Source organism: Anopheles coluzzii, chromosome 3 (assembly GCF_943734685.1).
Source record: "Anopheles coluzzii chromosome 3, AcolN3, whole genome shotgun sequence".
NCBI lineage: Eukaryota > Metazoa > Arthropoda > Insecta > Diptera > Culicidae > Anopheles > Anopheles coluzzii.
The window spans coordinates 90,768,558-90,780,709 of record NC_064671.1 but is presented as its reverse complement, the minus strand read 5'-3'; the positions used below and the strand labels follow the sequence as shown (position 1 = coordinate 90,780,709).

The following is a 12,152-nucleotide window of genomic DNA, read 5'->3' as shown; positions in this document are numbered from 1 at the left end:
ACGAGCAAGTGTGCAGACGCGTGCCTCGTGCGCGCGCGCTTACTCACTGCCCGGGCGTGTGAGGTGAGAACGGTGAACGAGTTGGGTAGATTGTTGCGTGCGTTCGTTAGGACTAATTAATTCCCCCCCTACCTTGGCGCATGCACAGGTCCCGTTGGTACAGGCCGCCGCAGTTGTCGATGGCCCCTCCGACCGTGTCAAGCCGGCTGGAAATCGAACTTCCGAGTGAAAGTGAGACGAATTCATTTAGCACCCGAGAGAAGGCAGCAATGACTGCGTCTTCGGCGGTGTCGGTTTGGTCGGGCTTTTCCCGTGACTTACCGTGTCTCCGAAGACGGTGGCGAAGACTTAACAGGGCACTGAGCTCGAAATCTGCTTAAAACCTTCCACCCCAAGGTAAACGAAACATCTCTTTGCATTTAAATAACACTGAAATGATTCACAAATTTCTCCTTCCTGCCTCCATCACGACTCGAGAAAAAAAGGGCTATGCAATCAATTGCTGCTGATGGCGCATACCGAAACGAAGAAGGGCTTTTGACGGCGTAAAATTGAATTTTTTAGGACGGCATCAATCATCGCCCGTGGGCAACACGTGGGAACCCGGCATGGTACGTGGATAATATTAGATTGTGCCTCCCAAACGGGCCATTGCCCATGCGGGGTTGATCGGCAAGCGATGGTCGGCGTGCAATCGTTTTTGGTTTTTTGCTCCCTTGGCGCAAGAGTATTTACGAGCAATCTTTCTTATCAGTGCATCGTGCGGCTCTCGCCCCAATCCCTCCGGGAGTGCATAATCAGACCCGTTATCTATGCGATGGCACCATGATGATGACGAGGAGGAAGGGGGAGGGGGATAGTTCTCTGCATCTGCAAGACTGGAGCATAGCGTTAGTCCATGTTGTTGCACAATAGGAAAAAAGGGGAGAGTAGTGCCACGTGGTGTTGCGTGAGCTGATATACGTTCCCAATAAGATACCGTCGTTTTGGTAAACCGGAGCTACTATTAGAATTAATTAACTCAATTTCAGCGCTATCAGCTGAGCGGTCGGTCGGAAATACCGCCACCTTCTGTGCGCACAGGGCGCCAGGTAATTAGTTTTATCAAACAAAAATCGAACGATACCGCTCTCATCGAGCGAGTGTGGTACCGATCACAAAGTGCCCACAGGTGAGCAACATGTTTGGAATCCCCCCGGGGACCACATCGGACAGATAACGGACAGGTGTAGGTGATACCTCATCATGCGCCAATGTTCTTTTTATTTTATTCAACGCAACACCCAACAATAGCACAAAACATATGACAAATCAATCGACGACACCTCCGAACACCTGTGTGCGTGTGCTATCTTTGGTGGGAAACCCTAAACTGCGTGACTTGCCCACGCGCAAAAAAGGAAGCGGAGATTATGCAGAGGAAATAACCCAGCGACGGCGGCAATACACGGCTACCCCGGATGACTTTCTCAGCTCAAGATCCAACGCCATCACAAGCAGAACGGGAAAGGTGTGATCATTGTCCAAAAATTGCGCCTTATTCTCACACTCCCCCTGGGGCGTGTTAATGTGTGACGTCGTTTGCACCTGTAAACAATTTACCAAATAAGAAGAAGAAGAAAAAAGCTGGGAAGATGCAAACACGGAATGGAATGTTTTGTACGAAATTCTTTCCGCCAGCGCATTCCGCTTCGCATATCTCGAACGGTTGCGGAAGCGCGCTGTGCGTGTGAGGGATGTGACTCAGCCGCCGACAACGATTCCGGAAGTTAGTGGGGCGCGAACACAGGAAGCGCAGATATCTTCCGTTGCAGTTTTCTATCGAGCGGATCGAGCAGATCGTTATCCCCGGCCGAATGTTATCGGAGAAGCTAAATGCGGTTTGGGGTTCGTTGTCTCCGTTGTCTCGTTTTGGGCGATGGAGACGAACCTTCTGCATAGAGATGGGGGAAGAATTTAGATTTTATGGGATAGTGTCGCTAACCTTTTGGTGAGAGAGGATGTAGCTTAAATGTATAATTTATATTTGTTTAGACAAACTTAATATAAAGAGCATTTTTCCCCTATTAATAATCATTAAACAAAAAAATGCATTTTTTAAGAAGGATAAACCGTTTCTTGAAACACGAAAGTTGTACACCCCTGGATGCAGAAAAGTGTTAACGATGATTGACCCAAAAAAACCTCGTACTGAAAACGGAATCGAAAGATTCTAGCTATTCGACACCTTTATCCGGCGCGGAGGACAAATTGGAGCGGAGAAAATTGCCCAAAAGGAAGGAAAGGTTTGCAAAAAAAAAGCACACACACACATACAGACAACTAGACAATTTATTCCAACGGTAGTTTGTAAGAATTGGCCTGTATTTTTTAGTTTATCGTTGATTTCCGTGCGTGGTTTTGAGGAGCAATAATTGTAGATCACACTAAGCCGCCAACAAACCTCTGGCAACCCGGTTATTGTTAATAATGCATTAAAAAGTGTGTGTGTGTGTGTATTTTCTTCGCTTTCCTTTAGTGAGCAGCTATTAGGATTGAACCTTCTTTTTTCATAGAATTGTTTATGCATCTTTCATCCAGCTGACAAGCGTGTATAGCTCAGCAGAGGCACCAAAAAGCGTTAAGAATACGATCAAATCGAAACACGCGGAAGCAATCTTCCTTTGTTGCTTTCTGCTGAGCTTAACTTCAGGATCAAATATCGCATCGGTAGCTGTGCCGGGACAAGATGGGACAAGATTAGAGTGCAGAGAGATAGCATCAGACACAGGCCCTTAACATAGTTATCGGGTTCGAATCGACATCTCCAACAAACCATGACAACCATCAGGATTCTGTTGTGAGTACCTTCCGAGATGTGGTGGTCAGCCGTCGTCGTGTGGTCAGTACCAGCGTGTGGCATTAGGAGTACCTTTGCTGTTGAAAATTGATAGCCAGCCTCCCATTGCAAATGGGCTGAAGAGCTGCAATTAGCCCATTTCAGTAGGACGGTGGGACCCCGGAAACACGAAAACAAACTCGTAAAGCAAAAGCACACACACATCACAGCCAGCTTGTTTGTGTTCGGGTGTGTGTTTTTTCCGCCCTAAAATCCTTATTTTTGCGACTTCAACAAAACACAAGACTCACAAATGACCCATGTGTGGACTGTGGAGATGCACCGTTTTAATGACCCTTCGCATGCAATGAAAGTGTACGGGCAAGGGTTCGTCCCTTTAAGCCGGTCCTAATTCGACTTCTTCGTCCTCCCCTCCCCCCCACGCGCCGTAACGCACTAATTGAAATCGCTTCCCAGCCCTTTTCGGTGGAGAGCGCGGTCCTCATCCATCCGTCCCATAAATCACTGACCATCATGGGGCGCTCGGAAGCTTCCCGGTCTGGTGCATTTTTGTGTTTTTGTTTTGTTACTGCCCCATCTTTTCAAACTCATCGTTGATCCCGTGATGTGGCGTCGCTTCCCGCCAAAAAAAAGAAGCAAAAAAAGGAAGAAAAAACGAATAACAACACACACACGCGTACCAACTACGATGATAGGTCGAAGCACACCATGATTCTGCCAGGTGCGTTGCACTGTAAAGGTAAGGGAAGATGTTGGAGTGTGAGCCCTTTTAAGGGAGGGGCATTACACCACGCCCGTTGCCCTTTCCTGGTGGGTGGTGGCAACATACAAACAGAATCGGAAAGACGAAAACGATAGTTAAAATGAGCCCTCAAGTTGGGGTGGTGGAAAGGGGAGAACTTTTTTTTTTTGTTAGTTAGTTTGGGAGATATGTGGGAAACCGGAGCAGCTGGGTTTAAAACGGGCTGGCGCGCGATAACGCGCGTCCGCGAGTGCACCACGGTGAGAGAGAGAGAGGGGACGCATCGCGCATTGGATGGTGCGGAATGAAAAATGTCGTTTTTGTCTCGTTTGTTTTTTAAATCTACTGTTCTGTTCCAGTTTTTTTTGCCTCTTTATCGTGTGTGTGTGTGTGTGATGGGGGGGCTTCGTTACAGCGTCCTCTTCTTGGGGTCGGCTGGTGGTGATTATACTACCTGTGCGCATCATCCCGAGAGCCCTACGAATTGATTCCCTACTGACCTACATTCGGACAGCAGCAGTAGCATCAGCAGCAGCCGCAGCGCCAGAAGCACACATATCGCATGCAGCTTGGTACACAGAAATTCCAGGAAATTCCAGGGAAGGGAATTGGTTGTCGGACGGTGGTGAGAGTGGTTCCGTGTAAAATGTTGAGCACTTTTCATGCAACGAATTTGAACGATGCTTTCCATGCGGATGACCACGCACCGTCGGTGGCGAAGGACGCAAGGGCAAGGATTAAGCGTCGCGTACTGCGTAATTAATTACGTGGGAAGAGTTTTTTTTTGCCTCGAGGCAAGGGTAACAAAAACACGTTGCACGAGATAACGTTGGGATAGTAAAACCGTGCATTACGTTTTCGGTTTTATTTACTCGTGAATTACCTGTGCGGACCTGCGTCCTGGCGGGAGGTTGACACTCTGAATCATTACCGTTATCATCATGACGTCGGTGCATTTTGGTGACGAATGGCGACGGTTTCTCATTTCGCTGGTCCGATTAGCTACAGAAACTAGGATTAGGTGACGTCTGTTTTCCTGTGATTAGTACTGGGTTTAGTGGGTTAGTTAACTTTTGTTTTGTTTTCCTGGAAACTCATTTTGCGTCGCAAATGGCAATGACGAAAGGGCGCTCCCTTTCATTGCTGCCGAAACGTCATCGAAGGGAAGAGATCGATCGATCGCTATTCAAGCCATGTTGACTCCATTCAAGGCTCTGGACTCTGGTGGTAAAAGGGATCGGTGGATTTTCCCTTCCATGTGTGGTGTGTGCCTTTTTAGTTTTGCCTTCGCTTCCGCTTTCGGGTTTGTGATTAATGGCGCAAGCAATTTGTACTGCTCGTCTGTGTCTGCGCGTGCAGTTTTGGGCTGTGTGGTCCAGGCTCATCAACAGCATGCGCCTTAAAGCATCACCACCCCCCTGGCGTAAAGTCACGACTGTGTAGTGGAACAATAGATATTGAAGGGATTTTTTTTTCGAATGCATACATGCCGGAAAGGGTCTCTCTTTTTGGGAATATTCCAAGCAGCAATCATTTGTTGCAGCAGTGAGCTTGAGCCCTTATTGCGGTCAACTATTTTCACCAGCCATCGAACGTGTCTGTCACAATAAAACATCAACCAAAGCATGATCATCGGTTGAGGAAGCAGACAGATTGGGTTTGCTCTCGATCTATTGCTAACAGTACGAAGGGCTCTTCTCCTCTCTGTCACGCAATCCTACCTTTTGTGTGTGATTAATTGATTTCTAAATTATGGTATCAATTGTGAGGAAAAAGGAAGGTGCCAAACACTCGCGAAATGCGGGGATGCTATCGGTGAATTTGTTGCAAACTCTGCTGGTGCAGATCATTCATTGATGGATCAAAATCAGTTAATCAGCCTGTACGTTCAACAGTTGGTCGCGTGAAGTGTGCGCCTCATCCGGGTGGTATGAAAAATGAGCTTAGAACGTAGAGTATTTGATTTATCAGAACATGAAGGCAAGCAAATAAATGGTTACTGACCACTAAGGGGTGGTTGTATTAATTATCCATAAATGAATGATTTTGAAAGGAACCGTCAGCAAAAATGGCAAGGGTTCTTTAGCGAGTTTATGTAGGATCAGTTATACTTTCCCAATTTTGATATTTTACAGCACGGTGCATGTTTGGATATATTACTTAATAGCTTATATGAAATAGAAAAACTTTTAAACCTTAATAAATACTTCTGCTGCTTAAAAATACAAACAATGTTTAAATTTCTAGAATCAAATACTGATTGACCTATTGAATGGATTTTCAGTCTTGTTCGGTTTTTTGTGTGTTTACACCGTTTCATTAATTAAAAGTAATGTTCACATTTAACAAGCAACGAACATCGTTTTAACATTTAACGTCGAATTGAAATAATAACGTATATGAATCTTGTGTAGTCCTCGTGTAGACGGCCCTTCAGCAACAGCTGTCGTACAATGTATTAACCTTGACAGCTGTTTTGCCGGGCGTAAACACAAGTGTACACGAAAACTTGCAACTGGCAATGGTAATGTTTTTTGAGGGTTTTCTTGTACCAATGGATTATTCTGGATTAGTTATCGGGGAAGGTTGAGTGAAGAAAAGCATAAGTTCGTAGCGATATAGGATGTATAACCATTTCGTCTTCCCATACCGTTTTCTTTTCTGTGGTGGGAATTCAAATCAAATCGTCAAGAAAGCATCTGTCAAAAATGCCGTCCGCGCGCCTCAAAACATAAACAAACTACCAGCCGATCGGGAAACGAATCGATGAAGCGCGGACCTAGCTGAAGTGATTTAAAAGAAATATGTTGTGAGTAGCTTTGGGCAATAAGTATGTGGTATGAAGTGTTATAGAGATGCGACTTCGATGTCCATTCATTTTCTTCTTCTTTTTCCAGCCATCCATGGGAATGTTAACAGATCGCAACATGTACGAAGAAGAGTACGATGAGGCTGCAGAGATGCTGGTGGTTTACGATCCCGAACCGGAGGTAAAAGTGCTCTTAAAAACAACCATAATAGATACGATTATGATACTATTTTTGTTATCTTTGCAGGTCGATTCCAACAGTCCAATATTACAGCAAAAGACGCCGTTGGACGAGCATAGCGTAAGCATGAATCGACTGCTTGCTGTACATTTTTGGGATCGATTGCTAACGCCATTCTTTCGGCAGTACTTTTTCTCCGCAGAAAGGACCCTAGAACTGATTGCCATCGTTGAGAGTGAACCGTTGCTGTGGGATAAGACGCAGCTCGATTACAAGAATGTAAAAATGACTGAAAATGCCTGGCGCATGGTAGCGTCCAAGATGGAGCTTGACGTGGAGGTGTGCAAGGAGAAGTGGACCTGTCTGCGGGCCCAGTTTCGCAAGCTGAAGCGAAGAATGATACAGTCAAGCCAGAACGGAACAGGTTTGTTATATGTTTCGGCTGTGGCTTGTGGGCAAGATTCTTTACAAATGTTATGTATTGTTGGTTTGAAGGCACGGACGAGATATATCAACCATCCTGGTATGCGTACGAAGCGATGGCATTCCTGAACGAAGCAGTGGAATGTGAAGGTGATACAAATACGGTAATGTTGCACCATTTACATAGTGAGTTTGTATTTGATTGGATTGTATTTCTTTTACAAAAGGTTGATGGAAACAACACCCAATACTGCACAGCAAACACGAAACCGAAGCCACCGTTAGACGAGTATGCAGTGAGTGCTCATGAAATATTAAATGGTCAATTATTGTAAAAACCTGTTTCCCATTTCCTTTTTCCCAGCATTCCCTTTCGCGGGAAAACACCCTTGAGCTTGTTTCTATCATTGAGGGCTTGCCTGTACTGTGGAATAGAGCAAACCGTGACAGCAAGTACACGAAAAAGGCTGACGATGCATGGAAAGAGGTCGCTAGAAAGATGAGCGTGGATGTAGACGTCTGCAAAGAAAAGTGGGCTGCGATGCGTGCCCAATTCCGTAGAATCAGAGGAAAGGTTTTACAATCAACTAGCAAGGAGGGATCAGGTAATTGGCGGGGTGCATTATACTGTTTTGTTGGTTAGTGCACTTGTTCTACTGTTTAATAATAGGATCCGATCAGCTATACCGACCTTCCTGGTATGCATACGAAGCCATGACATTCCTGAACAGAGCGATGGATTATGGGAAAGCATCGAATACGGTAAGTTAGTTTTATATTTAAATCATTTTTTGAATCAGCAATGTGATCATCTTACTTTACCTTTTTTCCCTTTCAAAGACATATGGAAACATTCCTGAAGGAACAGAGGCGACGTTTGTTGAGAATAATGTAAGTGCATTGTTAACATGTGTTAAGTTTTTTGCCTCAATGCCCCCGTTTCGTCGTTTTGTAGTACTTTCTTTCGAATGAAAACACGCTGGAGTTCATCGCGGTTGTGGAGAGCCATCCGTTGCTGTGGAACAAAGCACACCCCGACTATGGGAATGTTAAAAGGCTGGAAGATACCTGGCAGCTGGTAGCGGATGAGATGGATCTCGACGTAGAAGACTGTAAAGACAAGTGGAATTCGCTGCGGGCTCAGTTTCGTCGCCTAAGGAGGAAAATTCTACAATCAAGGGTAGATGCAACAGGTATAGGATTAAATTGTTTGATCTGTAAGAGTCTTTAATGTTTTACTTACTTTCGCAGGATCGGATCAAATATATCAACCATCCTGGTATGCGTACGACGCCATGACATTTTTGACCGATGTGATTCAGCATGGGAAAGCAAAGAAACGGGTAAGTCATATACAGCGTGTAATTTCACATGGTACTGATCTTTATTGCTGTTATTTTAAATTCTCGTTTAGCGTTTATCATCTCCACGGCCAAAACCAGAACCTCAATCGAATTCAAATGCTCCGCGGACATCAACCGTACGCAAGAGCGATGATGGATTTTTCCTTGATTCGCTCGAGATTCTCAACGCAGACGATGGAGAAGACCACGAACAGTTATCTAGCATCGATGGGTCACCGTATCCTTCCGATGACGAGGAAGAGGAATATCTTGAAGAGCAGGAGCAGCTATTAGTAGAGGAGAAACCCTGTGATGATGGTGAGGATCTTTCGCCGACGGAAGAGGGTACAGAAGCCTCCAGTCGTCAACCGAACGATAGTGAGCGACAGCGTATAGCTCCCTTCATTGAAATCCTTTCCCAACGATTGCTGCGGAAGGAAAAAGCGCAACTAGAGGAAATAGAAAATGAATTGTTAAAAGTACTGAACAAATACCCAAATGCTCGAATAGACTAAGAGCATGCCAATAAAATGGGAGATTGAATTCGGTAGCAGAAATAACGGTAAGTTTGTTTTTGATTCACCATAGTCATGAGGGTTCACCCTATGCATCGCTCAACACTGACAGTGTGAACAGTATGTCGTAGGGCAAGGCGAGGGGTTTTAATGTTTAATGTTTATTGTCAAGGGACTACTATAGCCCCCCCCCTCCCCTGCGTTAATCTAGGTGCTGCTCCACCTGCTCCAGCCTTCTAGCTTGCTGGGTGGTCCTGTGCGTAGTGTTAAAAGCATAACCGTAGCAATAGACGATGCGCAATCTCAGATTGCGCATATATTTATCTGTCAAACGGGTCGGTTTGATATATTTATCTGTCAAAAAATATATATATATCTCGGACATATAATCTTGAAAATTTATGCGCAATCTTGGCGCAATCTGAAAATGTATGGAAATGACGTTTATAGCTCACGGTTGGCTACGCGAAATGACTTATGTTTTGATAAAACGAATATATGCGCAATCTGAGATTGCGCATCGTGTATTAATACGGTAACATGTACGAACAAGCGAGAGCGACGGAGCGATGGTCAAACACATGAAATGAAAACGCTCTGTGTGGGGGACAATGAAGGAGGAGGTGAAGGGGAGTGATGGAAAAATATTTATTTTTTTGGCCTTTTATTTTGTCCACCAACATAATCGCACACCAGCGCGAGCTTTTTGGTGACCATCTTGAACCCTGCAAAACCCTCGCTCGAAACGTCAAAACCCTCACAATGACTTACAAAAACGCTCGCCAGCGAGGGAAAATCACACCGATTAGGAGCGTTGGTGAGCACGTGAAAACCGTCGTTTTTGTTTGGCGGGGAACTGTCAGTTGGACGCTATCAACGGGAATAATAGAACAAATCCAATTGGATTTAACCCCGCAAAGTTGTTAGAAGGTACCAAACGCTTTCTTCTCGCTGTGCAACATTATTTAATTGATATTTCAATCCGTCCGTTCCTTTTGCAGATCGTATTGTGCCTTAGCAAGTGGAAGAAAGCCCAACATCCAGCAAAATGAGCGAAGGACTGACCGACAAGGAAGCGAAGGAGCTGCTGAAGCTGCCGGATGCCGACACAAAGGTACGAGAAAAGGCTCAATAATGCTATCATGTCCATAGAAATCTATTAAATTTGACCATTTACTCATTATCCACTTTCATACTTGTTGTGATAAGTCTTGTAGTGTTAGAAAAAGTATTATCTCATCGCTACATTGTCCATTTCCGCGTGTTGTTTACATTGAACTCGTACGCCTTTACGTATGCCGGTTGCATTTCGCCCCCGGCCTGTGGCCCTTCCTCGTATTGTATAATGCTTTTCACTATTTTTATCACACCATGGTGCAATTTAAATCGTTCACATTCCTATAATGGACGGTTGCAGCAGCGAATGGTCAATCGTTTTACGGCCAGAGCGTCCCCACAACCATTCGGGATGTTTACCATAAAAACCCCGCATTATCTTATCGCTTGTGCAAGAGCACTCTCACGCACCCAATTCTTACCGAGTCATTGCCATCCAACTAATCGCCTCACTTGTTTGATAATCGATCGTCTTTTTCGTTTTTAATGTTTTTTTTTTTATGACACCATGACTTCCGGCTGCAGAACTTCCTGTTCCAGCAAACGATGTACCGCATCAAAGATCCGCGTGCATCGCTCCCGTTCTACAACGAGGTGCTGGGGATGAACTTGCTCTGCAAGCTAGACTTCCCCGAGGCCAAGTTTTCGCTGTACTTTATGGGCTACGAGGACATTGCCAACCAGCCGTCCGATCGTAAGGAATGCGTTCAGTGGGCAATGAGCCGGAAGGCGACCCTTGAACTCACCCAGTAAGTACCACCGCCGTGAAGGAAAGGAGGAAGGCACTCTCAAAAAAAAACGAGGCGATAATGGTTGATGTGTTCTTTTATTTCTTTTTCTCTCTCTCTCTCTCTCTCTCTCTCTTTCTAGCAACTGGGGCACGGAGAATGATGCCGAATTTAAGTACCACAACGGTAACAGTGACCCGCGCGGCTACGGCCACATCGGCATCATGGTGCCGGACGTGAAGAAGGCGTGCGAGCGGTTCGATCGGTTGGGCGTCGAGTACGTGAAGCGCCCGGACGAGGGACGCATGAAGGGTTTGGCCTTTATTAAGGACCCGGACGGCTATTGGATCGAGATCTTCAACGCATCCACGGTGCAAGCGCACTAAAACAGTTGTGGTCTTTGTTTGTTTTTTAATTGAATTTATATACTTTTCTTTATCAAGCGATAACGTCGGAATCGGAAAACGGGCAAATAATTAAGGCGTATGCGGAATGTGCAGAATTAGAAGGGAGAATAATAAAAACCACCCAAGCATATTAAAATTTGCACCATGGATCGAGAAAGAGAGTTAAAAATATCACGTGCTCCCGTTTTTGGTTCCAGATGCGGTTTTTTGGATTTGCGATGACACGACGAAGCGCGTCCCAGCAGCTGTCTCGGTCCGTAATTAGGCACAGCTTGTCTTGAAGATGGGCAGCAGCGCCAGAACCGCTCGAAACTTGAATGGAAAATAGCACCAAAATAGGAAGCCCTTAACCTCACCATGCATCCATCTGCAGTTTGCAGTTGTTAATGCATTTTCCCATGAGCGGTAAAACCCTTCACGCCAGAATCACTGTCGCCATTGAATGAAAGCGCACCGGCTTCTAGAATGGGAAGGGATATTCGTTGCGAGCGACCAAACGTGACAATCGATGCGCAACTGCTGTCGCCGCTGCCCCGCTGATTAAGTGTTGGTGCGAGCGAAGTTCGCTTTGCGCGCACCACTGGAAGCGTTGCTCGGTTCGGATTATCCTAAAATAGGAACGCTCATAAACGCAGCTGTCTGGTCGTTAGTGCAACAGCATTCGTACGATGATAGTTTTTGCTAAAGTTGAAACATTTTAAATAACGTTTTTTTTATGTTTTACAGGCTAAGAAACATAAAACGAAAGCGTTACTTTATCACCAAAGATGCAACCTGCTGCGCAATTGCAGGCGTATAGATTGCGGACGCGTGTCAGACGTACTGCGACAGGCGTAAATCAGTTGATTAGAAAATTGTTCGTGAGAAGCAAACGGTCCCAGACAAAAACGTATCAAAGTGGTGGATTACGCCACCTCAATACACAGACTAGGATGTGTTCAGAGGAGAGAGAGACAACAGCAGTGGACAAAGACGATACATATTAAGTCACTGTCTGGAGAGTGGACTGATATTTGTCGGCTCCGGTTGATGGGAAAATTGGCCACTCG

General features: G+C 45.4%; 2 protein-coding genes across 3 annotated transcripts; both read left to right on the top strand.

Moving 5' to 3' along the window:
- The first annotated feature begins 6,062 nt into the window (after window positions 1–6,062).
- LOC120958481 (uncharacterized) lies at window positions 6,063–8,867 on the top strand. 2 transcript variants are annotated; one of them, XM_040381328.2, is made up of 12 exons: window positions 6,063–6,390; window positions 6,479–6,571; window positions 6,638–6,691; window positions 6,758–6,995; window positions 7,067–7,158; window positions 7,222–7,290; window positions 7,359–7,599; window positions 7,665–7,756; window positions 7,835–7,885; window positions 7,950–8,187; window positions 8,246–8,337; window positions 8,409–8,867. In XM_040381328.2, the coding sequence occupies exons 2-12, from the start codon at window positions 6,485–6,487 to the stop codon at window positions 8,850–8,852; spliced, it is 1,698 nt and encodes a 565-aa protein (XP_040237262.2). In that variant the 5' UTR covers window positions 6,063–6,390; window positions 6,479–6,484; the 3' UTR covers window positions 8,853–8,867. The 2 variants fall into 2 exon arrangements, with proteins under 2 accessions (XP_040237262.2, XP_040237261.2); XM_040381327.2 differs by having other exon boundaries at window positions 6,064–6,411.
- An 809-nt stretch (window positions 8,868–9,676) lies between these two features.
- LOC120958482 (lactoylglutathione lyase) lies at window positions 9,677–11,239 on the top strand. The gene is made up of 4 exons (XM_040381330.2): window positions 9,677–9,782; window positions 9,854–9,966; window positions 10,494–10,717; window positions 10,839–11,239. Exons 2-4 carry the CDS (start codon window positions 9,901–9,903, stop codon window positions 11,080–11,082), a joined length of 534 nt encoding a protein of 177 aa, XP_040237264.2. The 5' UTR covers window positions 9,677–9,782; window positions 9,854–9,900; the 3' UTR covers window positions 11,083–11,239.
- Window positions 11,240–12,152: the final 913 nt, after the last annotated feature.

Bases quoted from the DNA above. Each gene is read 5' to 3' on its own strand.
- LOC120958481 (XM_040381328.2), top strand. From the start codon at position 6,485: ATGGGAATGTTAACAGATCGCAACATGTACGAAGAAGAGTACGATGAG. The intron at 6,692-6,757 runs GTAAGCATGAAT...TTCTTTCGGCAG, and splicing joins CGCCGTTGGACGAGCATAGC to TACTTTTTCTCCGCAGAAAG. The intron at 6,996-7,066 runs GTTTGTTATATG...GTTGGTTTGAAG, and splicing joins GTCAAGCCAGAACGGAACAG to GCACGGACGAGATATATCAA.
- LOC120958482 (XM_040381330.2), top strand. From the start codon at position 9,901: ATGAGCGAAGGACTGACCGACAAGGAAGCGAAGGAGCTGCTGAAGCTG. The intron at 9,967-10,493 runs GTACGAGAAAAG...TTCCGGCTGCAG, and splicing joins TGCCGGATGCCGACACAAAG to AACTTCCTGTTCCAGCAAAC. The intron at 10,718-10,838 runs GTAAGTACCACC...CTCTCTTTCTAG, and splicing joins GCGACCCTTGAACTCACCCA to CAACTGGGGCACGGAGAATG.